General features: G+C 45.7%; 1 protein-coding gene and 1 long non-coding RNA gene across 2 annotated transcripts; one reads left to right on the top strand and one right to left on the bottom strand.

Moving 5' to 3' along the window:
• The first annotated feature begins 134 nt into the window (after positions 1-134).
• On the top strand, positions 135-27,795 carry SLC1A4 (solute carrier family 1 member 4). Its single transcript, XM_082743251.1, has 8 exons — positions 135-1,188; positions 10,682-10,724; positions 13,719-13,781; positions 15,101-15,267; positions 20,281-20,514; positions 22,073-22,267; positions 22,571-22,705; positions 24,966-27,795. The coding sequence occupies exons 1-8, from the start codon at positions 662-664 to the stop codon at positions 25,198-25,200; spliced, it is 1,599 nt and encodes a 532-aa protein (XP_082599377.1). The 5' UTR covers positions 135-661; the 3' UTR covers positions 25,201-27,795.
• LOC309870806 lies at positions 14,798-16,653 on the bottom strand. The gene is made up of 2 exons (XR_014314826.1): positions 16,514-16,653; positions 14,798-14,997 (listed from the first exon to the last, which is right to left on the bottom strand). It is a non-coding gene; the product is annotated as an uncharacterized lncRNA (long non-coding RNA).

The following is a 27,795-nucleotide window of genomic DNA, read 5'->3' as shown; positions in this document are numbered from 1 at the left end:
GAACGTAGCTGGGTTCCACATTCTCCCGGGCCTTCTGACTCCGAGGGCCCAGATCCTGGCCAGCCCGAGAGGCCCTGGCAGGTGCCAACGAGCCCGGGCCGTCCCTCAGGCCGTGCCCAGCCGCGGTCACCCGGAGCCCGCCCCAGTTAGCTGGACAGGGAGGTGGCTACGGGCGCCGGGATTGGCCGGCCCCCCAGCTGCCCCGGCAGCGCCCCTAACCCTGCCGCCCCTCCCCCCGCGCCCGCAGCCTTGGCGAGGGGCGCGCGGCGGCGGTTCCCGGCGCTGATTGGCCGAAGCCGCGGGGGGCGGGGCGCCGGGTGTGAAGGGGACTGGCTTGGGCTGCTCCCGGCTCCCTCCCCTCTTCCCATCTGCGTCCTCTCTCGCGGCTCCCGCGTTGCATCATCTCCAGCTCGCGGCTGCTGTGGGAAGGTTGGGCGCGGTGCGAACCACTCAGGCCGGGGCTCCAGCCTGCTCTCTCTCCCTCGCCTCTCCTGGCCCTTTCCCCACCTGCTTCTGCACCCGCGCCGGGAGCTCCCCGCGGGCCGGCTTAACCCGCGAGGTACAGCCGGCGGACGCACTGCCAGATCCGTTCATTGAGATTCCCAGCTTATCCCCGAGCCAAGTCCCCCGCCTCCTTCAGCTTGGGGCCGCGGGCAGCGCCATGGAGAAGAGTAGCGAAACCAACGGCTACCTGGACGGCTCCCAGGCGGGGCCTGCAGCAGGGCCTGGCGCGCCGGGATCCGCGGCAGGACGCGCGCGGCGCTGCGCGGGTTTCCTACAGCGGCATGCGCTGGTGCTGCTCACGGTGTCGGGAGTGGTGGCGGGCGCCGGACTGGGCGCAGCGCTCCGCGGGCTTGGCCTCACCCGCACGCAAGTCGCCTACCTGTCCTTCCCTGGCGAGATGCTGCTCCGCATGCTGCGCATGATCATCCTGCCGCTGGTTGTCTGCAGCCTGGTGTCGGGCGCCGCCTCCCTCGACGCCAGCTCTCTCGGGCGCCTGGGCGGCATCGCCATCGCCTACTTCGGCCTCACCACGCTTGGCGCCTCGGCGCTCGCCGTCGCTTTGGCGTTCATCATCAAGCCCGGCTCTGGCGCACAGACCCTCCAGTCCAGCGACCTGGGGCTGGAGGAGTCGGGGTCCCCTCCGGTCCCCAAAGAGACAGTGGACTCTTTCCTCGACCTGGCCAGGTAACGCCCCTCCCCACCCCCCACCTCGCCAAGTGCACAGTGTGCTCTCTAATGCACTCCAGTGCGCGCGGGCACGCACGCACACACACACACAGACGTACACACCACCCTCATAAATTGCTAAGAGTTCATTCTTAATGTGCTGCGGGTGATGAACCAGCCTACCGTTAGGTGGAGTGTGTGTTAGGGAAACGACAGTGTCTCACCTATGCTGTGCTCCTTATACCATCTGGCTGCCCTTACCAGTAAAAACGTCCCAACCACACCCCAATAGCTTCACCCTGTTTTTTCCCCACGATGCCTGAAAGCTTCTGGGAGCATTAGTTAGATTTTGCCTGTATCATCCTCAGCTGTAATCTCTGGCCTTCCCTGTTTCAGCCCTTTGGCTGAGAGGAAGGTGGCAATTTTTGAAGATTTGTCAGTGGACCCAAGGATAAGGAGGCTGGGGTTAGTGGTATGAGGCCCACTGCCCAGAAACATGGCTCTCTCAGAGCTTGGGACAGGTTGCTGGCCACCCCATAGTCAGGACCATTGTAGAATACTGTGAGTTTCAAGGAGCTTTATTTTTGGAAGGGTGAGTTCTAGAGGGGAAGGAGTTTGCTTGCTTTTTGTGACTCCTAGAAGTTGCATTTTATCCCTTGAGATGCAGTGTTGTTTCTGGATTTTCCGAAGCCTCAGCCTCTCTCCGTTTCTCCATTAGCCCAGAGTTCACAGATGGGAAAATTGCAGACTGGAGGAATTTACCGTCCTGGCCAAGTTCAGCTGAGTGAGGAGCTCAGTTGGCTCCTTCTCCAGGTTTCCGAAAATTCTGGATTCGGAGCCTTGGAGGTATGTTTTGTCTGGAGTCACTGAGGCAGAGTTCCTCATGGCTAAGGCTGTGAAAAACAGCAAACCCTGGGCAAAGTTACTTGGCTTCCTGCTATTTCCTTTTCTCCCTCTGGAAAATGTGATCACTGTCTGCCACTTGAGAGTGTGTTCATTTGAAACTACAACAACAACAATAAAAAGTCCAAGGCTTTTGTATTAAACACACACACACACACACCCTCCATTGAGGGGGATCAAAAAGTTCTTACCAAAAAGGCAGATGGAGGTGGCCTATTAGGACTTTTATATGATCACAGTCTTTGGTATCTAGCAGCTTGATATTTGGAGTCTTTCGAAACCCTTATAGTTTGGGGGGCTTTTAGGTGGGTGCTGAAAACAAAGTCTACTAAGGTTGAGAAAGCCTTTGGCTTATTACATTTACCTATTAGTCAGCTTTCTCCAGGAGGAAAGGTGGTTATGGGGTTAAAGGATTCTTTTTTGTAGGGGTCAGTGGCCCTGGAAAGGAAGTATGGATGCCCAGCTCTGACCTGCTGATGGTACCCCAGAGAGAAGCTCAGTAGCATTGTTTTATCTCCAAAAGAGAGACAGTAGCCCCCAAAGGGGGCAAGATAGGATGAGGGGTTATTTTATTACCACCTGTCTCAGGAAGGACATCTTAATTCCTGATTGTGGTTTTCTAGGTTTAAAACCAAGCCCTACAGCTATTGCTTCTGAAGTGTATGGTAAGTTGGCTCTGTAGGTTAAGCATCTGCCTTTGGCTCTAGTCATGATCCCAGAGTGCTGGGATCCGTCCGCATCGGGCTCCCTGCTCAGTGGAGAGCCTGCTTCTCCCTTTCCCACTCTCCCTGCTTGTGCTCACTCTCTCTATCAAATAAGTGGATGGGGTCTTTGAAAAAAAAAAAAAAAAGAAGTGAATGGTAACCCAGCATCATGGCTTAGTGGTCTGTCTGGGTGCAGACTTTTCAGTGACTTGGGCTGCAGGTGCTGGAAAGGACTAAGAGAACCTTTGTTGTGGCTTATTGGGAATAGGCAGCCTTTCATAAGACTTCTTGCAACCAGCCTCCAGCAGCTCACGGATAAAGGTAGGGCAGGTGGTATGATCCTATTTTACAACTGAGGAAACTGAGAGAGATTAAGTGATTTGCTCAGGGTCACAGAGTGATTTATCAAAAGAGGGATTAGCGAAAATATGGGTCTTGTGCCCCAGTATTCAGGGCTCTGTTTCTCCCACTCTTCCCTCCCCCCAGTTTGCTATAGTAATGGTGTCATGGTGCTGATTTAGTCCAAACATCTCAGAAATGTTTACTCTGGGCCAAAAGGGCATCAGGTAAGAATGTGATTTGGGTCAGGGCAGATGCCCACTTGCTCTAAACAGAGGACCTGAGCCCCGGCAGTGAAGGAAGTCCTGTGTACTGCTGCTCTGATTGGCCTTCACCTTGAGCAGCTGGTGAGAGGGAACTGAGTTTTGAGCTATAACCTCAGTGCTTCCTGGGTCCCTGAGTCAAAGTTTTAAATTTGCTTCCTTCAAAGAAACCCCGCAGATGCTGATTTTGTGGGACTCTGGGCATGTTCCTTGGCAAAGGCAGGGTACAGTCCTTACTGCCTGTGGCCACTGAATGAAGTGAGCTGGCTGGCAACCACCTCAGTTATCCTGCAGTCTGTCACTGGGTAACTGCCCAGAACTCAAACAGGCAGAAGGAGTGGGAGAAGTCTCTGAATTCTCATCAGAGAGACTCTGATGACCAGGCTTTGCTGGTGGGGGTGCTCCTCAGAGTCTCTCTGCTACGATTTCTAATTTTTCTCAAGATGGAACTACAAGTCAGAAAGGAATGAAGTTCATAGACATTCTTTATAACTTTTAGACGATTTTCAGAATGCCATTGCTGAGTAGTTTGATTTCCCAACACACAATGAATTTAGAAATAATAAAGGCCACAGAGTGTCTGTGAGGCACAGGTGTTAGTAGCAGGCCTTCTGAGAACTGAGAAGGGGTGATGGAGAGCAACTGGCAGGTGGGAAAGTCCCAGTTTCCTCCTGAGCAGCCTAGAGCTTTATGCCTGGGGACCCAGAACAGCAAAGGACTCTCAGAATTGGGTGGGACCCAAGTGCTCAAGCTGTGACTGTTCATCCAAAATGAAACAGATGCAACACCAAAGAGACCGGGAAACAGGTTATGAAGAACTCATGGAACTTCTTGGTCCCTAACAAGGCTTACTGATTGTGATTTCTAGAGCATGTCCCTAACTCCTGTGTCTTAGCTTCCTCATCTCTGTAACCGGCATCCTCAAAGTATCTACCTTGGAAGTTTCCTCTGAGGGTTACCTGAGTTAACATTTGTAAAGCTGTTAGACCAGGGCTGGCCCACTCTGCTTGCTCTGGTTATATGCGGAGTGGTATTACAGAGCTATCAGGACATTGTCTTTGTTTCACATGAACTTATGGGGATGGCCCTCTTTTCATAGTCGGAAAGAAAAGAGAATGAATGTTGTGGGGAGGGAATGTTTGGGGGCGCTCAGGATGACTTGAAGCTTATGTTTTTAGGTATTTTGGGAACTACATGGAGCTTGGAGAAAAATAAGTGAACAGTTACTATGTTTTGAACTAAGAGAATCAACATTGGGGGGGGGCACCTGGGGGACTCAGAAGGTTAAGCATCTGCCTTCGGCTCAGGTCATGATCTCAGGGTCCTGGGATCGAGCCCTGCGCCCTGCATCAAGCTCTCCTCTGTGCTCAGCAGGGAGTCTGCTTTTCTTTTTCTCACTCTCTCTCTATGTTCTCTCTCAAATAAATAAATAAAAATCTTAAAAAAAAAAAAGAGGGGCGCCTGGGTGGCTCAGTGGGTTAAGCCTCTGCCTTCGGCTCAGGTCATGATCCCAGGTCCTGGAATTGAGCCTCGCATCCAGCTCTCTGCTCAGTGGGAAGTCTTCTTCCCTTCCTCTCTCTCTGCCTGCTTGTGATCTCTCTCTGTCAAATAAATAAATAAAAATCTTAAAAAAAAAAAAAGAATCAACACGTGGGACATTTGGAAAATGTACAAAAGTCAAAACTGAACCTAGAAGAGCCTTCCATTCTAAAAGGGAGCAGAAATCCTCATGTATCCTCTCTGACATTGCAGTTTCTGCATTCCCCCCCACCATCCCCCCCCACCCCCCACCCCGGCCCCTGTATTACATATTTGTGGTCTCTAAAGTTGACCAGTCGACCTCAATTTTCTTCAGCTATAAGTGGAAAGAACTGGCTTCTAACATTCCCTTGGGTATTAAAATTTGTAGTTTTCAGTTGGAAAACCAGAGGCTTATCTGCAAAGGTGGCAGGTAGGGACAGCTCCTGGGCCCAGAGCTCTGTCTGCATTGGCATCTGGAAGAATGGCCCAAGGCCACTGTCTTTTTTTTTTTTTTTTTAATTAACATATAATGTATTATTTGCTTCTTGGGTACAGGTCTGTGATTCATCAGTGTTACACAATTCACAGCACTAACCATAGCATATCCCCTCCCCAAAGTCCATAACCCAGCCACCTCATCCCTCCCCCTCGACCCCCCAGCAACCCTCAGTTTGTTTATTGAAATTAAGAGACTCTAATGGTTTGTCTCCCTCCCAGAGGCCACTGTCTTTTGCAAAAGTGTAGCAGGGCACAGCCTTGTGCCTGGTAGACACAAGAGAGATTTTGCCCGTTGCCCAGTTTTCTAGGCTTTATTGTTTAATTCTTGTGCTCATTTTTTCAACACTGAACAGTGCTCTGAGCCTTTCCCTTCACAGAGGGAGGCGTGAGGGACTGACTTTCCTGGTCAAGGACTGGTGTGAATATGATGCCTCTCAATTTGCAAAGAACACATTTCTTTAATAGCTTCAAAGAAACCTATCAGAGACTGAGCTCTAATCTTAGCCCCTAGGTTGCAGTCAAGAGAGTGAATAGTGAATAATTTCTTTTAACTGTTGGCCATGGGAGGCTGTTTGGCCTATGCCTATGTCTCTCTTCTATAGGCAAGAGGAAGATTCTTAGCAAATCTAACACGGATCCAAATTAATGGAGATTTCTCAGCCTAATTAGTCACCAAAGGGAAAAAGTGGCAGCGTGTTATTTAAAAAAAATAATAAAAGGTTTTACCTTGACACCTTTCCTTCCACCACCCAGGAGGCTACCTGAATAGTTCTGAGACTGAAAAGAGCATACACCCAGTGAGGGGGCTTGCGGGCATTGGGGGGTGTGTGTGATTAAAAGCAGACATTGGGATCAATTACCTGATTTTGAATCCAGCTCTATCACTTACCAGCTGTGTGGACAAGTCTTTAAGCCTCTCTTTTCCTCAATTTTCTTATCTGTAAAATGAGACTAATAATAGTATCTACTACCTGCATTTGTTACAAAGATTAAGTGAATTAATATTGGAGTGTCTTGCTGATACTGTCAAGTGTTCCTGCCCCTCAGGGATAGCCCCAGTCCACTTGTTAAAAGAATTAAAACTGTTTTCAATCTTACTTCCCGAAAAGGCCCCCACGCCAGGGGCCTGGCATTAACCTTTCCAGCTGGAATCTAAAACTGGAGATGGGCCTCAAAAAGAGGATAGATCACTCTCCTGCACCCCCACTGTTACCAGAGTGTGAGCCCACTACCCCCAGCCCTTCCTCTGCTCCCAGCCTTGTGGGGGGTACCAAGATCTGAAGGGGCATGTCCCTGTTAACCGACTCTGTAACAATAAACACTAAGGATAATAAATGTTTAGCAGGTGTACATACCGTGCTATATCCTGTTCTGAACAGTCTTTGAAATTTTCATAAATTCAGTAAAGAATTTTTGAACTTAAATAAAAGGAAATATTTCTGGAACAAAAAAATATACCTAAGCAACAGTAAATTGTTTTCCATTCTTCTCCTATAGGACAGGGAAATGCATACCACCCTTGACAAATAGGATCAGAAGAGCAAACAGTACCAGATGTATAAAGAAGGAACATTTTTGAAGTTTTTCATTGTGTGAGCTGCGTGCACATTCACCACCACTAACAGGAGTTCAGCCTCCTCTCCTACCAGGTTTTCGGTTTAAGTAATGTACCCAAAGGTTCTTCTAGCACTGGAAAGGCTTGTCCATTCATTCTTTCCTAATTTGGTCTGACGTGGACTCTGGATTTAGTGTGGACTTGATATTTTTGCAGATGTTTTTGACTTAGACCTACTCTAAGAAATGTACTTTAAATTTATGGCTTCAGTACACATCTAGCCCCTCCCTAGCCTTCCCCCATACGCAACATGAAGCAAGTGCCAAAACAGCATTTTAAATGTGATACATGCAGGTTTTTTCAATTCTGTCTAATGTATTACATATTTTATAAAATAATGGCTTTAACTAGTAAATTGCTTTCACAGCCCACTAATGTTAGAGAAACTGGTCCAGTGTAGATCTGGTATTATGTAACTTAGGAAAATTTCTAGGGATCCAATAAGAAAAAGGAAATATTTGAGAATTTGTGTAAGTTGAAGAGCTCAGCGATTTGAAGCCCTCTGAAATCGGGTACTGTGTAAATGTGAAGCATGGAAAGACCAGTTGGTCCTTACTCCCAGACTCTGGATCTCAAAACTCTAGATCTGCACTGTCCAGTAGGATAGACACAGCCACAAGTGTTTACATTTAACTCGTTTACATGTAAATAAAATAAAATAAAATAACTCAGATCCTCCCCAGCACCAGCCATATTTCAAGTGTCCAACAACCAATGGCTACCATATTGGATGATGTTAGTCTAGGTATGGAGCATGAATGGGAGATGTAAGCCAGCTTAATGTCTCCGGGTTCTTGGTGTCCCCGTGTGTTAAATGAGGGTGTCAATCTTGACCACCTCTAAAATCTCCTCCAGCTCAAATGTTTCTTATTTTGAAAGCACACAGAGTTAATTCTGTGAATGTGAGCCTAAAGACAGAGCTGTGAGGGGCAAACCTACCTGCATGACAAGCAGCTGATCCCTGAATGCAGGAGAGCTCGGGAGTAAGGAAGCTAGAGTTCCTTCATAGCAGTATCTGTGTTTAAGAGCCAAAGGAAAGAGGGGTAAGAAGCTTGCAGAGAGGAGATCAAAACCGGACGGCTGACACTACCCGACTATATAAGACTTACCATAAAACAACAGTAATCAGGGCACCTGGGTGGCTCAGTGGGTTAAGCCGCTGCCTTCGGCTCAGGTCTGATCTCAGGGTCCTGGGATCGAGCCCCGCATCGGGCTCTCTGCTCAGCGGGGAGCTTGCTTCCTCCTCTCTCTCTGCCTGCCTCTCTGCCTGCTTGTCATCTCTCTCTGTCAAATAAATAAATAAAATCTTCAAAAAAACAAAAAAACAACAGTAATCAAGACAGTGTGGTGTTGGGGAACCAACAGTCAAATAGATCAATGGAACGGAACAGAGAGCCTCTGTAAATACAGTCAGCTGATCTTTAACAAAGAAGTAGAGGCAATACAATGGCTCGAAGATAATCTTTTCAACATATTGGGCTGGAACAGCTGGAATCTGACCCCTAGACACAGACCTTACATCTTTCACAAAAATTGACTCAAAATGGGTCACAGACGTATATGTAAAACGCAAAACTCTAAAACTCCTGGAAGAAAACATAGAAAACCTAAATGACCTTCAGTACGGTAATGACTTTTTAGATACAACACCAAGGACGTTATTTGTGAAGAGTGCAGAGAAATGTTTTTGCTTTACTCTATAGCCTCAGCTCCTTGCCCTTAGTATGGGCAGGAGGGACTGCGCCTGCTCTGTGACAACCAGAGGGACCAGGGGAAAGGAGGATGATTTTATGGTTGCTACATATCTCATGGCCCCCAGGTGGTGCCTTCCCAGGGACTAATATCTGAGAGCTGAGCTATAGAAAGTGCAGTCATCCCTTTGAAAGTATGTGTTTTTTTGGTTGTAAACTCTTTGCGGTTAGCACTGTATCTCACTTTTTAGCCTTTTAAGCAGATATGAGATACTATTTAAATATAGTAAAACGCACCCATTTTAGATGTACAGGTCAATGAGTTTATTAATAAAGAATGAGTTGCAGGTGCCTGGGTGGCTCAGTGGGTTAAAGCCTCTGCCTTCCACTCAGGTCATGATTCCAGGGTCCTAGGATCGAGCCCCACATCGTGCTCTCTGCTGGACAGGGATCCTGCTTCTCCCTCTCTCTCTCTGCCTGTTTCTCTGTCTACTTGTGATTTCTGTCTGTCAAATAAACAAATAAAAAAATCTTAAAAAAAAATATTGAGTTGCAATAAAGAAAGTCTTAACAGCAAAAAATAAACCCCAATTTTATGTAACCTAATCATGAAAATGACATCCCATCCGCATGCTGTATTCTGTTGGCTAGATGAAAGTCATAGGCCCCACCCACTCTCAAGTGGAGGGTATTGTACAAAGTGTGACTACCAGGAGTCATTTTAGATTGCTTGCCAACCTGGGTTGCAGTCAGACCTGCCTACCTCCGAAACCAAAGACACTGCAAATGGTTGCCTGGAGATTCCAGTGCTAGGTAAACAACTCAGCCACAGAAATAAGTATTAATGTGTATGTTTGGCACAAATTGTAAATGATTCAGTGTTTTACAAATGGGTCGTCACTGGGATTTTGTTATATATCAAGACCGGCATCTTGCATAGAGCCTGCAAAGGAGGTCCTCAGCAAACTGTTCACATGAAAAAATTTTGGCTTCAAAATCTAGCTTAAGTTGACTCGTCCTATTGCCCGCCTTTTACAACAAATATTTTATAAAATCCTTCATCCTGAAATGAAATCCATAAATAGAATTTCAGTGCATTTCAATTTCAGAGCATCAATGTGACTCAACAGAAGGATAAAAAGAGAGTTAACTTATAATAAAAATAACTTGTTTCCATATGTAGAGATCCTAAAATGAAGTGGTTAGGCACTTGCTTCTGAATTTAAAGTCACCATTAATGAGACAGCTGTAAATGCAGGCTGTTGCTTGATACTGGTGTGTGTAATTAATTAAGGTACCCAGATCCTACAGTTAGCCATTGGTGATGTGATTTTCCAGGAGGATGAGCAATTTTTAGAAACATTCTGAATAATACAAAGTAAAAACTCATTCTATTTTTTACACAGTAATTACATTCCTAGAAAATTAAGTGTGTGTTCAAATTGTACCAAAAAAACAAACAAAACCTCATTTTGAAATGAGTTTAGGCTGAGGTCTTTATAAATAAGGTTTTCATCTACAAGTATGTCATATGGGACATTTGGGATGTGTGAAGGCCACACTCAGTAGAATGAGTGGCTGGGACCTGGCACCACCCCCTATTACTCTCCCCCAATGGCAGGAATGCCCCCCAATTATATCAACAATGAAAGCACTCCCTTGGATTCCACCAGTGGGCAGTACCACTCCCGTTGAAAACCACTGCAGTAAGGCTTAACTTCTAGGGGATAGGAAAGTGATGCAGTTTTCCTAGAGAACCACAGTGGAGATAAGGGTAAAAATTGGTGCGCTCTGAGTATTGTGACCCAGCAGCCGAGGCATGACTGGGTTCTTGGATCAAGCGGAGACCACAGTAACTGCTGGAGGGAGAGGGAGAGGAAACATTGTGTGTTGGGCTGTCAGGAATGGGTATCTGAAAGTGGACACTTTGAACACTGAATTTTAAGAACACTGACAAAGTGCTTTTTTTCCTAACAGAAACCTGTTTCCCTCAAACCTTGTGGTTGCCGCTTTCCGTACGGTAAGGCTTGATGCTTTGCAAAAAAATAGGAAACTTACAGGGGTGGTGTATAAATGATACTATGGGGTTATTTAAGGTGGGTCAGAGAGGGGTAGTATTGTTAGCAAAACTTGGTAACCTGGGGCGCCTGGGTGGCTCAGTGGGTACTGCACTGTCCTTCGGCTCAGGTCATGATCTCAGGGTCCTGGGATAGAGCCCCGCATCGGGCTCTCTGCTCCACGGAGAGCCTGCTTCCTCCTCTCTCTCTGCCTCTCTGCCTATTGTAGTCTCTGTCTGTCAAATAAATAAATAAAATCTTTTAAAAAAAAAAAAAAAAAAACCTTGGTAACCTGGGCCTAAATTTTTATAGCGTGGACCCTGGAGTAAAAACCAAAGTGAAATAACAACAACAAAAACAAGAAGGTTTTCTAAAATATCCCACTGGTACCACCATTTTTCATATCACCTGAGAAATACTCTTAAATCACATTTTGGGGTCTCTTAAATATTTTATAATGTTTGAAAAATATACTTTTATCTTTTTTCTGATTATAGAGGTAATATATGCATATGTAAAAAATAAAAAATAAGGGTGCTTGGGTGGCTCAGTGGGTTAAAGCCTCTGCCTTTGGCTCAGGTCATGATCCCAGGATCCTGGGATCGAGCCCAAGTCAGACTCTTTGCTCAGCAGGGAACCTGCTTCCCTTCCACTCTGACTGCCTCTCTGCCTACTTGTGATCTCTGTCTGTCAAATAAATAAATAAATAATCTTTTAAAAAATTAATAAATAAAAAATAAGTGCAAAAACATGGAAAAAATTAAAAATCACTCATAATCACAGCCTAGAGATACCCATTAACATTTTGGTACATATCCTTCAGATACATTTTTTCTCTACATGTGCACACACACACGTGTTAGAAATAAAAACAACTGTATTACATATCTGTTGGTATGTACACATACTACACATTGTTTTTCACCTCTTTTTTAAGGCAGCATATTATAAACATTTTTTCATGTTGGTAAATACCCTTCTGCATAATGTTAATGGCCCTATTCCACTGTGTGAGCATATCATAATTTTATTCTGTCTGTCCCTTATTGATAGACATTCAAGTTGTTTCTAGTTTTACCTAATTTTGGCAAGACTGCGAGTAACATGCCCTAGCCATGCTTTATAAGCAGAAGGAGAATAAAGGTCTAGATTAGGTGGACTAATCTCATTGCCTTTTCCAAGCAGACTCTTCTGTTTCTGTTTACAGCCTCTCCCTCAATCTCTCTCTTTAAAAAAAAAAAATTCTGCTGGGTGTGTGGGAGGCTCAGTTGGTTGAGCGGCTGCCTTCTGCTCATGTCATGATCCTGGAGACCTGGGATAGAGCCCAGCATCAGGCTCCCTGCACAGCAGAGAGTTTGCTTCTCTCTCTCCCTCTGCCCCCTACCCACCGCTTGTGCTCGCTCTCTCACAAATAAATAAATAAATAATTTTTTAAAAATCTGCATATAAGCACAGTTGTGTCTTATATATATAATGTAAGGTAGGAAAAAAAAAAAAAGGTGTATGAGGTTTTCAGTGCCTGTCACAGAAGGCATGGGGTGGGTTTTGTTTCCCGTCACTGGTAATCACAGGACAGCTGAACACCTCTGCTTGTCTGAAAGCCTGATAAATCAAAGGTGAGAGAGACCAGACTGCATCAAAGGCAGGCACAAAGCAGTACCCCGTAATGGGCTCCTCTTAACAGTCCGGAACCAGGTGTCCTTAGAACAGGTCAGGAAAGGCACTTTCTAAGAGACTCCATTCAGTTGTGTATTCTGCCAGACCCCCGAGTGCCTTGTGCAAAAGTATGTGAGGGGGCGCCTGGGTGGCTCAGTGGGTTAAAGCCACTGCCTTCGGCTCAGTTCATGGTCTCAGGGTCCTGGGATCGAGCCCCGCATCGGGCTCTCTGCTCAGCGGGGAGCCTGCTTCCTCCTCTCTCTCTCTCTGCCTGCCTCTCTTACTACTTCTGATCTGTCAAATAAACAAATAAAAATCTTAAAAAAAAAAAAAAAAAAGTATGTGAGGTCGATTGTAGGACCCAAGTTTGGAAAGTCATTTCACTTCTGATAAGTGAATCTTCCACAAGACTTAACCAGAAGACACCATCTTGTCTCATATCCTTTGCTTTGGAGAGTGGGAACCAAGCAGATTAGAAAGATCAGAAGTAGATGCTGAGAGAAACCTGGGTGGCTCAGTAGGTTAAGTGTCTGTGTTTGACTTAGATCATGATAATGGGGTCCTGGGATCACCCTGCATTAGGCTCCCTGTTCAGAGGGGAGTCTGCTTCTCCCTCTCCCTTGGCCCCTACCCCTACCCTAGCTCATACTCTTACTCTCTGTCTCTCAAATAGATATATCTTTTTTTTTTTTTAATTTTTTCTTTATTTATCTGACAGAGATCACAAGTAGGCAGAGAGGCAGGCAGAGAGAGAGGAGGAAGCAAGCTCCCTGCAGAGCAGAAAGCCTGATGTGGGGCTCGATCCCAGGACCCTGGGATCATGACCTGAGCTGAAGGCAGAGGCTTAACCCACTGAGCCACCCAGGTGCCCCTCAAATAGATATATCTTAAAAAAAAAAAAAAAAAAAAAAGTAGGTGCTGAAAAGCATTCAGGCTCAAATAAGTTCTGGAACAGAGTGGAACATTATGAAATTAATGCCAAAAGTCAAATAGTATAACATGTCAGCTGTTAGAAATATCAAACTATCAGCATGAAATTGTGCAGACCTTCTCCTCCAAACCATTGTCCCTAATGGTATGAGTCCCTAGATAACTCAGAGGCCTCTTGGGGTGTATGCTGCCTTGGTCTTAAGTAACTTTGGTGTAGTTCTTAGAGGCCCTTGTCAGGCCAACCAAGTGAGGAATTCCTAGAACACTCAGAGTGAATAAGAATAGCAAGAGGTCCAACAGTCCTTTCTCAGTTTCTCTGGTTGGCCTTTACCTATGAACTGACAATGTCTTCTTCTTCCTCTTGTTCCCAGTATGCAACTGATTATAGAGAGGTGACCCACAATACCAGCTCTGGAAATATAACCCGTGAGAAGGTAAAGCTCTTTATAAGATCACTTGTGGCAAATAACTTACAAAGCAAATAATGCTTTTTAATTGAGGGAGCATACATGATGCATCTTCTTCTCAGCAGGGCTGAAAACTCTGGGGTTTGAAGGAACTATCTGGAAAATATAGATTAGGTTTGCTCCTTAGGTTACTTAGCAACGTGGCCAAAGGCCAACATCGGCAGCATTGGAATCTTCAGCAGATCCATTTCGTCAAATTGGAACTGATGTCCCTTTCTTCAAAAAATATTTTATAACACCCCTTCTGCTGTTCTGAAATATAACAAATAGGTGATTTAACCCATCTCTACACATGGAACTTGTCTCAGACGCTTAACTCACTATAGCCATCATTCACTCACACATATTTTTTGAGTAGCTATTAATGGCTGGACACTGGGTGAGATCCCAGCCTTCACGATAGAGCTGGAAGGGACAAGGGACCTCAAGGATTATTTGGTCCTGCTACAGAGCTGTCATGGGAAGAAGAAAGTACTTTGCCCCTTCCCCACCCCACACAGCTTCTCAGGGCTGAGGGGCTCTGTGCTTTACCAGCCTTTCTTTGAGGAGAAGTTGTACTTTAAAAAAAAAAAAAAAGTCGAAAGCTACTAATTAGTCCAATTCACTTCATCTTGCAAGGTCAGAGAAGTTATCTAGTCCCAGAGCTGGGACTAGAACTCAGATCTATGGTAAAAAATGCTCTTTCTCTTTTTACCATGCTGATGTGTTTCCTGTTCAGAATTTCATGTACTTTGATGGAATAAAATGTTTGTCCAATACATGCTTATAGTAGTGAGATTGAGCATTATGGAAAAAAAATAAGGAATATAGTATATCTATATATTTTATTTTAAGTCAGTGACTCAGGAAAGAATATCCTGAGAACCTTTTGTGAAATTTTTCAGGTAGGAGACCACTGTAACAGTCTAGCCACAAAAGATTTATTGACATTTGGGAGGCACAGTTGCAATCTCGATGTGAAAGAACTTTTCACCAACCAGCTCTTTAATTCTTTTTAATTTATTTTTTTATAGTTATTACTGCAGGGTAGTTGACATACAACATTATATTAGCCAGCTTTTCTTTTAAAAGCAACCCTTTGGGGGCGTCTGGGTGGCTCAGCCGGTGAAGCATCCAACTCTTGACCTCAGCTCAAGTCTTGATCTCAGGGTCTTGAATTCAAGTCCTGCCTTTAAAATGCTACCTGATAAAATAAAAGTAACCGTTTGAAGTTACTGTCTAACCTCTACTTGAATTCTCACTCATCGGCTGTAAACTTAGACCCTCTGTCCCCTGCGATCCTATAGATCCCCATTGGCACCGAGATCGAAGGGATGAACATTTTAGGATTGGTCCTCTTTGCACTGGTGTTAGGAGTGGCCCTAAAGAAACTTGGCTCTGAAGGAGAAGAGCTCATCCGTTTCTTTAATGCCTTCAACGAGGCGACGATGGTGCTGGTGTCATGGATTATGTGGTAAGTTTGGCCTGCCTGCTACTCTCCCTTTCCTCTCTCTTGCCATCCAGAAAAGAGCCCAAGTCTGCTATCTTAGGTCAGCCCTGTGGGGCCACCCAGCCTGTGGTTGATGCACCATGGGCCGGACTTGATACAGGGGCGGGTAGAGGTGGAGACAGTTCTTCCTCTTGTCCAGGCCCTCAGAGAATCAGGAATGTGCCATCATTACCAGTCCCTTCTTCAGCACCCACAGTGACCCGTTATGGTTCTATCCCTGGTAATCGATTTAGTTATGAGGTTACACCATTATCCATATCATATAAGATGCCTAGATCATCTTGTAGGGCAATGAACTCAGTAAGTATGCTACCTGCTGCATAAAATAAGGTTTATTTATCTTAAAACAGTCAACTTCAAGCTTCAAAGGGGCCCCTTCCTATAATATTTCACAGCATGGAAGACAAATTCATTTTCACTCCATGCATACATAAACTTGGAATGGTCTCCTTTTACATAAATATTTCTTTATGGAACATCAATAAAAGCACAGTTGTTTAATAAAAACCAATGGATTGATTTCTGGCTAACAAGTAAAAATTTGACCAGAGGTCTCAAAGAGACTTCTCAAAAAGCCTACCAATCCTAGTGCCCATCCCTTAAAAGTTTTACCTTGCTGTTTTACTTGGGCCAAACTGCTATGCATTTTAGCTTCTTTTTGTATATTGTCCAGAAACGTAGAGTATCCTTTCGTACATGAAGCATTTTCCTTATTGGCAACCCTTAACTATCTCAGGAGAGAAGCCTGGAATTTGGTAGTAAAGTTTGGAATTGAGTGGGAGGCCAAGTCCAGAGCCCCCACTGGTGGTGGTGTTTATCTTCCTCAACCAAAAATTCCAGAGTCTGACTCCATCATTTGCAAACATGACTGTTCATATGACTGTTGTTGTTCTGAGCAGAAAAATATTTTTCAGAAAGGAAAAAGTATTTTCATCACATGTCAGATTCTTTTCCTGTCTTATTATTTTTTTTAGTCTAAAATCCTCCCAACGTTTGGATTAAGGGAAATTATGCAAGAAAGTGATGTTCCTATGTTAAGACATTTGTTTTCAATCTGAAAACCAATTTATAGTCATTCCTTCAAATCGATATACTAGTTACATAACCAGGTGTTTGGTCAGGCAGACCCTGCTGTGTGTCTGACTCCCCTTGGAGATCTGTTGCCCAGCCAAATATATGTCACACAGAATTGGGGTGTAAAATGACTTACCTGGTTAAAGGATCTCAACCAGGTTTGAGAGGGATCTCCAATAGCAGCTCTTTCTGCTTTCTTTCCTTTGCTCATTACCCACTAAAATATCAAAGCACCTGCCTGTCCTGCTCACAGGACAGGAATAATGCCTCAGAAATAATGCCTCAATGGCTTAAATACAGGCTCAGCAAACTTGGCAGACCATGTGGTCTCTGACACAACTACTAACCCTGCCATTATAGGATGAAAGCAACTATAGACTATTTATAAATGAATGAACATGATTGTTCCAATAAAACTCAGGGTGCCAACTCACACACTAAACTATCCAAGGAGGAAGGAAGAAGGGAAGAGGGGAGTGTCCTAAATTATTAGAAGAAAACATAGGGGTATGGAAACTCTTCCTAAATGAATGCAAAAAGTAAAAGCCATAAAAAGCTGCTAAATCTGACTACATCAGAATACAAAATGTTTGCCTACAAAAGATACATTGAACAAAAGAGGACAATTACTGAAAAAAAATTATATATATTTACATATAATGTATATATGTACACACACACATATATGAAAGCATCAATTCCTGGAGGATTGCTACCAGTTCACAAACTATTTATCTCTCTGCAATGAGATTTATAGGGAAATTAAGAGTAAGCATTTACAAACTTCTGTAGCAATTTCATATTGCTGCAATATCCAAGAACCTGACCACTTTTCTAATATTTTATTTCTGTTGTCTTTTATAAGAATATTGACCCATGATCAGCTGGATAAAAATACACCAAAGATCATCTGAGAAGCACTAATGCAAGGAGTTCTGGTTGTTGAAAAAGAAAAAAGACTGAGTATACTATTAGACAAAGTAGGTGAGCAGGCAATTCATAGAAGAGGAAACCTGAATGATCAATACACATTTTAAGAGATGCCCAACTTATTAGGATTAGGAAAATGAGAAGTTTGGTCTTATCAGGCATTAATAAGAGTGAGGATAGTTTTGAGCAAAGGGTGGGATGTCTAGAAGCATCCCTGGCCTCCATCCACTAAATGCTAGTGACCCCTTCCCCAAAGCTGTGACAACCAAAAATATCTCCAGATACTGCCAAATGTCCCATGGGCAAAGTCATCCCTGAATCAGAAGCAGTGGTGCAGGGAAAAGATTATTCTCTTGGACAGCTGGTGGGACTATGAATTCAAAGAGCTACTTTAGAGAACAATTTGTTGAAATCTACTAAAATTTAAAATATACACACACCATAACTCACCAATTCACTTCTTGGTATCTCTACCTAGAGAACACAGCAAGGTAGGCACAAAGAGACTGCTTGCAACATTGTTTGTAATGCAAACCTGGGAACAGTCTGGAGGTTCATCAGCAGAACAATGGCAAGATGATGTACAGTATTTCAGTTTTGAGGCTAATATTTAAAAAGAAAAAGGTAAAGGTGGAAACAACCCAGATGTCCATCAATAAAGGATCAGAAAAACGTGATATATACATACAATGAAATATGATTCGGCCCTAAGAAAGAATGGAATTCTGACATGAATGAACCTTGAAGACATGATGCTATGTGAAATAAGCTAGTCACAAAAGGGAAAATATTGTATGATTCCATTTACAAGAGGTACCTGGAATAGTCAAATTCATGGACACAGAAAATAGAACAGTGGTTCCCAGGAACCACTGGGACGCAAGTGGGGTTATTGTGGAACCACTGGGGGTTATCCCAGGAACCACTTGGGGACACAAGAGGTTATTGTTTAGTGAATATGTAGTTTCAGTATAGGACATGGAAGTATACAGGACATGGATAGATGGATATTGGTGATGGCTCTACAGCCATATGAATGTACTTGAAACCACTAAAGTGCACACTTAAAAAAGGTTAAAATGATAAATTTTATGTTATGCATGTTTTGCGACAACTTAAAGACAAAATGAGGTAGATTTCCATGTATTGACATAAAAAGATATCAGAGATATAATGTGAGGTTCAAAATGAATATATAGATTTATATACATACGGGAACGCCTGGGTGGCTCAGTTGGTTAAGCGGCTGCCTTCGGCTCGGGTCATGATCCCGGCGTCCTGGGATTGAGTCCCACATCGGGCTCCTTGCTCGGCAGGGACCCTGCTTCTCCCTCTGCTTCTAGCCTGCCACTCTGTCTGCCTGTGCTTGCACGCCCTCTCAATCTCTCTCTCTCTCTAACAAAAAAAAAAAAAAAAAAAAAAAGATTTATATACATACGGATGTACCTAAATGCATAGCAAGTGGGAGTAGTTATCTAAGGAGTGGTCTGACATGAGTGCCGAAAGAGGATTTGGGCCTAACCTGTATTTTAATTTTTTTTTTTTTTTTTAAAGATTTTATTTTTATTTATTTGACACAGAGAGATCACAAGTAGGCAGAGAGGCAGGCAGAGAGAGAGAGAGAGGAGGAAGCAGGCTCCCTGCTGAGCAGAGAGCCCGATGCGGGACTCGATCCCAGGACCCTGAGACCATGACCTGAGCCGAAGGCAGCGGCTTAACCCACTGAGCCACCCAGGCGCCCCTGTATTTTAATTTTTTGAAAGGAGAATGCATTTATGGGCTCTATGAAATTTAACATTATAACACTGCTTAGAATATCTCTGTAAAGAAAATTCAGGAAACCAGTGACAGTGGCTATCTCTAGGGAAGGAAACTAAGTACTTGGGAGGCAAATGTGGAAGGGACACTTGTCTCGTCCTTTTGAACTCTCTCAAATTTGTGATATTATTATCTATGTGATTGAAACTTACAAATAAAGTCAATGGTTATAAAATTCTTCCTAAATTTATATTAAATTCAAAACAGCTGACTTACGGGGTTTTGTAGCTCCCATAGTTCATTCCTTCCCTTTCTTCTTCCTGTCTCACCATTAAAAAAATCTTCACATTCAAGGAGTGTTCCCTGAGGGTCATTGTTAATGACTTTTTCCCACGGAATCATGTTTTCCAAACCACAAAGAACTGAAAACTTAACAAAAGTCCCAGCTTTGGCTCAATTCTGTATCACAGCAATTCTGCAAAATAGGTGTTAGTCTTTTGTGTTTCTAAGTTCTCGGAACAAGACTGACCAAGGCTGAAAGTCAAATTCTCAGTCCCAGAGGCTTTGATCTTGAGTTCCTCGGCTTTCCACTTGGCAGCCCATGTGGTTGGTAGCATTCCTCTCTTAAGAACATAATATTTCCAGTCGTTTAAGCATCTGCCTTCGGTTCAGGTTATGATCCTGGGGTCCTGGGATCGAGCCTCACATCAGGCTCAGCAAGGAGTCTGCTTCTCCCCCTGCCTTTTACCCTGCTTGTGGTCTCTCCCTCTCTCTCTTTGTCAAATAGATAAATAAAATCTTAAAGTAAAAAAAAAAATTTTTAAAGAGCATAACATATCCAAGGGGAAAGAAATCTGGGTTCTGGTCCTAATGCTATGACCCATGGTGATTTATCATGTTAATTTTACTCAGTTTCACAGCCTATAAAATGGGCCCATCCTTTTCAGTTCTTCAGGATCATTCTAGAGAGATCTTCCTTTTTTTTTTTTTTTTTAGGTAGGCTCCATGCCCCATTTGGGTCTCAAACTCCCCGCCGTGAGAACAGGAGTTGTGTGTGCTCCTGACTGAACCAGCCAGGCACCCTTAGAATCATCCTAGGGACAAACGAAGACCACTTAGTTGAAAGGCCCTGTGCTGGGTATCAGGAAGGGCTTGGATCTCCTGGGCCCATCATCACATCACTCTTACTGACAGGTACCTGTGCTCATGCCCTAGGTATGTACCTGTGGGCATCATGTTCCTGGTTGGAAGCAAGATTTTGGAAATGAAGGACATCATCGTGCTGGTGACCAGCCTTGGAAAATATATCTTCACATCTATATTGGGCCATTTTATTCATGGAGGAATTGTTCTTCCACTTATTTACTTTGTTTTCACACGAAAAAACCCATTCAGGTTCCTCCTGGGCCTCCTCACACCATTTGCAACAGCGTTTGCCACCTGCTCCAGGTGAGTCGGGTGCTCTCAGCTGCTCTGAGCCATAGTGATGTGGAACCAGGTGAGTCCAGCCGCATATTTCTATGGAAGTGGGTTTCTGGGATTGCCAGAATTCGGGATCGTCTCATTCCCTTTTCCTTCTTGCTCCTTAGAGGTCAGATCATTGTTTAACCCAATTGTGGGTCCTCACCCCAATTACTAAGACCTTTGTCTGAGTGAAAGAAAGCAATCGCTTACCTCAGAACTCCTTACAGGGAAGTTTCTAGAATGATGCCTGCCCAGTTCTCCCTCTAAATGCATGAATCACAAAATAAGACCAAGGTATCATGGTGAGGAACAGGTGCTTAGCTCTCTGGGAGTCCACAGTATTGTGGGATTATCTAATTTAGTACAAAAGATGCACTTTGTCATTACTGGAAATCCTTCCAAAAAATTGGGCTTTCCAGGTGTGTTAAAGAAGACTTTCAAAAGGGTGCCTGGGTGGCTTAACTGGTTAAGCATCTGCCTTCATCGAGGGTCACGATGCCAGGGTCCTGGGATGGAGCCCTGCATCAGGCTCCTTGCTCGGCAGGGAGCCTGCGTCTCCCTCTGCCGGCTGCTCTCCCTACTTGTCCTCTCTCTCTGTGTGTATCAAATAAATAAATAAAATCTGAAAGAAAGAAACGAAGGAGGGAAGGGAGGAAGAAAGGAAGAAAGAAGGAAAACTATTAAAGGATGGCAGCACATTGCATTACCAGATTTGGTTTTTGTTTCTCTACTGCATGTTCCCTCCCATCCTCAGTGGCTATTTCTGTGATGCCGTGCTGGGGTGGTAAAAAGAATTAGGGAGGTAAGTTTCTGTGGCTTAGAGACAAATCTGCTTCTCAGCTGTGACAGCCTCCCACGGGGCTGGCTGGAGAGTGTAGGACTTATTCTTCCAGTTATCCAGGAACACAGTCCCTCTCCAGCCTCTCACAGCCATTGCCACTTCTTGGCCAAAGAGGAAAAAAAGTCATAGTTTGCCTTTTACTTCCAGTGGGGAGGGAGGCGGGGAGAGGAACAACTCAAGAGAGGAGATGCACATATGGAATAAACAGTTCTTTGTTGTCTTGAGAACATTTTGCACCATGAGGCAATATGGTGTTTCTTGAAATATTTGGAACAGGTGTATTTAAGTAAATAACGTAACAGGTAAATCTAGAGGGTCCCATTTTGAATACTTCAGGAATTGACATTACTGCACATTGTGACTGAAAACTTTTTTTCAAAAAAGATTTTATTTATTCATGAGAGAGAGAAAGGGAGGCAGAAGGAGAAGCAGGGTCCCTGCTGAGTAGGAAGCCCAATGCGGGACTCAATCCCAGGACCCTGGGATCATGACCTGAGCTGAAGGCAGATGCTTAACCATCTGAGCCACCCAGGTGTCCATGACAGAAGGTTTGAAACAATTCCAATTTTTCTCTTTTTTCAAGGGGAAAAAAAACAGACATTAGGATGATGCTAACTGCTCTGTGTCTGGGTCTGCGCTGAGTACTCTCTTAGCCAGGCTGGAAAGGACTGTTGTCACGGTTGGCCGTTTCTCCCTTTCCAGCTCAGCAACCCTCCCCTCCATGATGAAGTGCATTGAGGAAAACAACGGTGTGGACAAGAGGATCAGCAGGTTCATCCTCCCCATCGGGGCCACTGTGAACATGGATGGGGCAGCCATCTTCCAGTGTGTGGCCGCGGTGTTTATTGCCCAGCTCAACAACATCGAGCTGAAGGCAGGACAGATTTTCACGATTCTGTAAGTTCATTATTCTTCATCCTTAGGTCTGGGTCAAAACTTGAGGGGTTTTTCATTGTGTGTGTGATTTCCTTTGAAACACGTCATGAATACCAATCTCACCATGACTTGGGGAGGTCCCATTTGGAAAATGACAGCATGAATTCATTACTTGAAGAGAGTGAATCATCTCTGAAGGGCTCAGCTGGCAGCATCTAGGGTTGTGTGATTTTTGGTTTCAAAGCCATAGCCGCCATATTTTGCGTTTCTCTGTGCCCATACCATGCTCTGTGTTAATGGCTAGTCTTCTGTGCCATCCTGTAGAGTGACAGCCACAGCATCCAGTGTCGGGGCAGCAGGCGTACCGGCTGGAGGGGTCCTCACCATCGCCATTATCCTGGAGGCCATTGGCCTGCCCACTCATGACCTTTCTCTGATCCTGGCTGTGGACTGGATTGTGTAAGTAGCAAGTCCTAAGGTCAGTGAATAAAAGAAAGTCTGTGGTACCTTCCCCAGGAGCTTGGCATCCCACTGTGTCTGGGAGAAGAGACACTTCAGACATGCCTTGTGAAGGAGTTGAGCTGGCAAGACATAATTTTATAATTTTGTTTATTTATTTGTCAGAGAGAGAAAAGAGAGAGCACACACACAAGCAGAGGGAGCAGTAGGCAGAGGGAGAAGCAGCCTCTCCACTGAGCAGGGAGCCCAATGCAGGCTCGGTCCCAGGACTGGGATCATGACCTGAGCCAAAGGCAGACCCTTAACCAACTGAGCCACACAGGTGTCCCAGGCAAGACAAAATTTAGGAAAAATTAAACAGTATAAGGGTCAACGGCCCATAAATGACCACGAAATGTCATTACTGAGAACTTTGTTAGAGCATCCAGGAAAATGGGAGTCCAAGACCCAGGCTGGGCCCCCAGTGCAGGCCCAAGGCAGGGGCCAGGGTCTAATGGAGATTGTTGGCTGCATAAGAGTCATAGCCATTGGAGGAGTGAGTCTTTGGGAATGATTGTCCTTGGCCTGAAACATGCAAGGAGTGATTTCATTAAGGGAAGTGGAGATGAACCCAGTTGATGTGAGTGGATTGGGCTCAGGGGAGGAGGAGTTACAAAGGAGATGTGATTCAGGCCACCATCACCAGGGCTCATGTAGAGGCATAGAACAGTGAGTGTTGATTCTGAGTGTGGACTCCTTGAGTCATTTGATACCCTCTTTAGGTATGAATAATACTTGTTTTATAGGGAAGGTCACCTGAGGTGCTAATGTTGGGCAGTAGAGCATATGAGTAAGAAAATTAGCCCTGGAGTCCAGGTACCTGGGTTCAAATCCCAGCTTTACCATTTACTAGTTGTGTGATAGGAACTGTTCTGGACTTTGATTGGTTCACCTGTCAAATGGGAATAATAATAGAACCTACACCAGAACTGGGTTGGAGATGAAATAAGATAGCATATCCACAGTGCATGGAAGAGTTCCAGGCTTGTGGTAGAGCATACAGTAAACATTAGTGAAAAAAGACACTGCCTTCCAGGCTAGCCCCAGCCAGGCATGGCATCACCTAAACACTAGAGTCTGGCCCTGGGCTCGTGGCTCTGCCCATTGTGGTTGGGAATGGTGGTTTCCAACCTCTTGTGTAAGCCCTAGAAATTTTCAGGGACTTCTCAGAATCCTTCAGAACAAGGAGGGTGAAATGGAGACCTGCATTGTCTATACAGCTCATTAGAGGGAACTCGGTCCCTGAGCTGGTGTGTTGGACAGGACTGGAGCAGAGTGTTAGAGCCAGCTGCTTCTGTCTGAGGAAGACAGGCCTCTAAGAGACTGTTAGTCAAAAACAGAGACAACAGGGCACCAGGCAGATGGCCTAGTAGAGACCTGAAGTCACGTGAACCATTCACCACCCCACAGCCTCTGCTTACACAGCCCTTAGTTTTTCTGGTGCTGGCAGGCAAGTTCACACTTTTCTCCCTTTCTGCCAAATGGGCACAGTGCTTGCTCTGAGCCTCAGGAGAGAGAGTGGTTATTGGACTAACCTGTGGGAAGACAAGCTTCTGGAAAGGACAGTGCTATGAGATGGTGTTTGCCAACTGCCACAGAATACAGGCAAAGTTGAACATTCAGCAGAGAGGCAGTGATGAGAGAAGAAGAAGGGGTGTTCCCACAGTGTACTGCTAAGCGGGGGAGAAGTTGGGTCTGAAACCCAGTCTACACTGTCTGTCCCAGCTGTGCGTGACCCTCATAGATGGTGTCTCCTCCGCATAGAAGACATCCATAGAAAGGAGTTACTGGACTCACTGGGAGTTGTGAAGTGTGGGTGGGTGACTTTTTTTTTTTTTTTTTAAGTAATTAGCTTCATCTTTTTTTTTTTTTTAAGATTTTATTTATTTATTTGAGAGAGAGAGACAGTGAGAGAGAGCATGAGCGAGGAGAAGGTCAGAGAGCGAAGCAGACTCCCCATGGAGCTGGGAGCCTGATGTGGGACTCGATTCCGGGACTCCGGGATCATGACCTGAGCGGAAGGCAGTCGTCCAACCAACTGAGCCACCCGGGCGTCCCGACTTTTGTTTTCTTGATGCTTCTCTTCTTTCCAGGTTTTCCACAATCAGGGTCTGTTACTTTCCTGAGAGTGAGAAATATTGACCGAAACAGTTTCGAGTAAAGTGAGGCCCAGGCTGCTGTGCGGCAGCGGCGGCAAGGCCTGCCTTTTCTTCCCCCGCAGGGACCGCACCACCACGGTGGTGAACGTGGAAGGGGACGCGCTGGGCGCCGGCATTCTCCACCACCTCAATCAGAAGGCCGGGAAGCCAGGCGAGCAGGAGCTGAGCGAAGTGAAGGTGGAGGCTGTCCCCAACTGCAAATCGGAGGAGGAGACGTCGCCTCTGGTGACGCACCAGAACCCCGCCGGCCCCGCAGCCAGCGCCCCCGAGCTGGAATCCAAAGAGTCGGTTCTGTAAGGGGGCTGGCCCCGGGCGTGCCCGCCGGCGGTGGCGCCCCGCCGTGTGAGGGCGGCCAGGGGGCGCGGGCCTCCTGCTCACCAACTTTTAGGCCCGTGCAATGCTTTGGCCCGGTCAAGGGTTCGAGGATTATGTTTCCGTGCAGGCATCGCGCTTCCCAGCGGGAACTGGTTACCGGAGACCGGGGCGCTCTGCCATATGGCTTGATCCGTGTACAGGTGCAACTGTGTGTGCTTTGGAAACCCGTCCTGGAGCTGCAGGCTGGAGGCAGATCGGGCTCCCCGGGACGGGTAGTTACGGCCTGGAAGAACGCACAGGTGCCCTTCACTGCGCGCAGGCAGCTCTGCCCTGGCGGTCTTTCGGGGCAAACTAGGGGTTTTACAGTCCTCTGTCATGCACCCTCGTGAGCCAGAGTGATTGGAAAAATTCCCAAATTCTTACCTGTGGCTGGAATTCACTGAGCTGGTACCTGAGGTATTGAGAGATTTCCAACTTGGAGGTGTGGCTGATTCTGAGTCACTGGTGGGCTTGGAGGTTCAGCACATTGTTCAGCTGGAAATACTACAGACCCCATTAGCACTGTGGGGGTCTCTGGTCAGTAGCATTAAGTAAACAGTTTAAATGCTGAGGTCAGAGAAAGGAGGGGGGATGCAGCCAGCAAGGGTAAGGGAAGCACTCTGTCAGGACAGATACACACACACACAGATATACGCAGTCATCCTCAATTTCATTCCAGCCCCAGGGAAGTTTTCTGCTTCCAGGACCTGGCCTCTGACAACACTGTAGCTTTATCCCCCAACCAGGCCCAAGAGGGGACTTTTCCTCCATGATCTTCATATTCAGGACCTGCTGGCTCATTAATCCATTCTTAGAATTCAGCTAGCCCCCTAAAATGCTGCACTTTGCAAAACAAAAACAAAAATGAAAACACATAAACCCACTTACTAACTGGGGTGGGGTGCCCCATTGCCAGGTCCCCAGGTCTCCTGGCTTTGGCTAATTTGCTGTGGGCTGGGTTTCTTTTCCTGCCAGTAGATGAAAAGTTTAAGACTGGAAACCAAATGTCCCCATTCCTGCAGATACCTGCCGACTTGGTCTGAAACCAGGTGAGGGGGCTTTATCCAGAAGACCAGTGTTGCCAGGGACGGGGAGACTGAAAAGCACAAGAATGTTCGTTCACTGTGGCTGTTGATGGTTCTCCGTAGTGTGACCTGCCACGAGTCCTGGGCCTCACTTCACCCCATTTGTAAAATGGGGCTAATGTCATCTGCCTCTTACCTACCTCAGAGGGATTTGGTGAGGCAAACTGAGTGAATCCGTGAAAACAACCCATTCATTTCTTGGATGGCAAGTGCTAACGACCTACGTTCTTCTTATGTTTTACCCAAGTGAGACCTTTCTTCCTAGAGGCCTTGTGCTCCTGGTAAAGATAGCTTCTCTGAGCAGAACTTTGGTCTCTGCATGCAGTTACAACTCTGCCATGCAGCTTGTTCTCTTCATAGGTATTTGCCAGTATCGAGTGCAACCTCTTCCTGGTTGTTCAGCTCCTCCTGAGTGAACCATCCCATCTGCAGCATGTTTCTGGGCCCCTGGCTTCCCCGTGACTCCCAGGTCCCCGGCACGGGCCATCCGCCTCACAGCAGGCCGTTAACAGTTCCCGGACGTCCCACCTCGTGCGTTTTCTTGTTTTCCCTATTGCTGTGACATGGCTGTCACCCAGGCCCTGCAGAAAAGGAACACGCTGTGGAGATGTGTTTCTGGTGCTGTTGAGAATGGGAGGGCAGGGACAGAGGCAGTCAAGCCCTTCCTTTTGGGGTGTGTGCCAGAGTGGAAGGAGTGGGGAAGAGCCCTGGGCTTAGAGCTGGCCTGGCCAGTGGGAAGGCCCAGCTCCCTCCAAATCTCTTTAAACCAGCCCACCCGCTCCCATCCCCTGTGAGGCCAAGAGGGACCAGGAACTGAGCCGAGAGCTGCCTGGAAACCTTGACACTCTGGCTCCTTGCTGATCCCCCTTCTATTTTGAAAGGGGAAACAATCACATTGTTTGATCCCAAATTGCAAGTGAACATTCTGCCTTTGCCTCTGCTGTCTTTCCTTCTCCCACATATCTATGGCTCTATTTGCACACAAATGCATATATGTATGTGTGTCTCCATGTTGTTTTAGCTCTCATCCAAGCAAGTTTTGGATTTGGATAGAAGTGACCTAACCACAGTGTTGTGGCTTCTGCAAACTGATTTTCCTATGTCTAAAAGTAAGTTTCACAAAACGTTAAAATTAGAGCTGCCCATCTCATGAGCACGCCTCCTCTGTCCCAAACCTGGCAAGGCAGTAGGCAGAGTGCTGGGCCCAAGAGGGGCGCTTCTATATGAAATCCCATACGATAGCTCCCCTTCCTCTGGGAGGAAGGAGGTGCTGTGTGCCTCCTTGTTTTTCAGACCAGGCTGGGGAAAATCCTACTTTCTCACTGTCTGAAGCTATCTCCCCCACTCTTCTAACATGTTGTAAATACTGTTCATCTCTGACTGTTTTGTGTGTGTGTGACATTTGCCTTAAAACATAGCAGTCCTCAAAATGAATACAGTATTTCTGCTAGGA

Source organism: Mustela nivalis (genome assembly GCF_964662115.1).
Source record: "Mustela nivalis genome assembly, chromosome: 8".
In the NCBI taxonomy this organism is placed as follows: Eukaryota; Metazoa; Chordata; class Mammalia; order Carnivora; family Mustelidae; genus Mustela; species Mustela nivalis.
The sequence above is the reverse complement of the archived record's forward strand: the minus strand, read 5'-3'. Positions and strand labels throughout refer to the sequence as shown.

Bases quoted from the DNA above. Each gene is read 5' to 3' on its own strand.
- SLC1A4 (XM_082743251.1), top strand. From the start codon at position 662: ATGGAGAAGAGTAGCGAAACCAACGGCTACCTGGACGGCTCCCAGGCG. The intron at 13,782-15,100 runs GTAAAGCTCTTT...GCGATCCTATAG, and splicing joins GAAATATAACCCGTGAGAAG to ATCCCCATTGGCACCGAGAT. The intron at 20,515-22,072 runs GTGAGTCGGGTG...CTCCCTTTCCAG, and splicing joins GCGTTTGCCACCTGCTCCAG to CTCAGCAACCCTCCCCTCCA.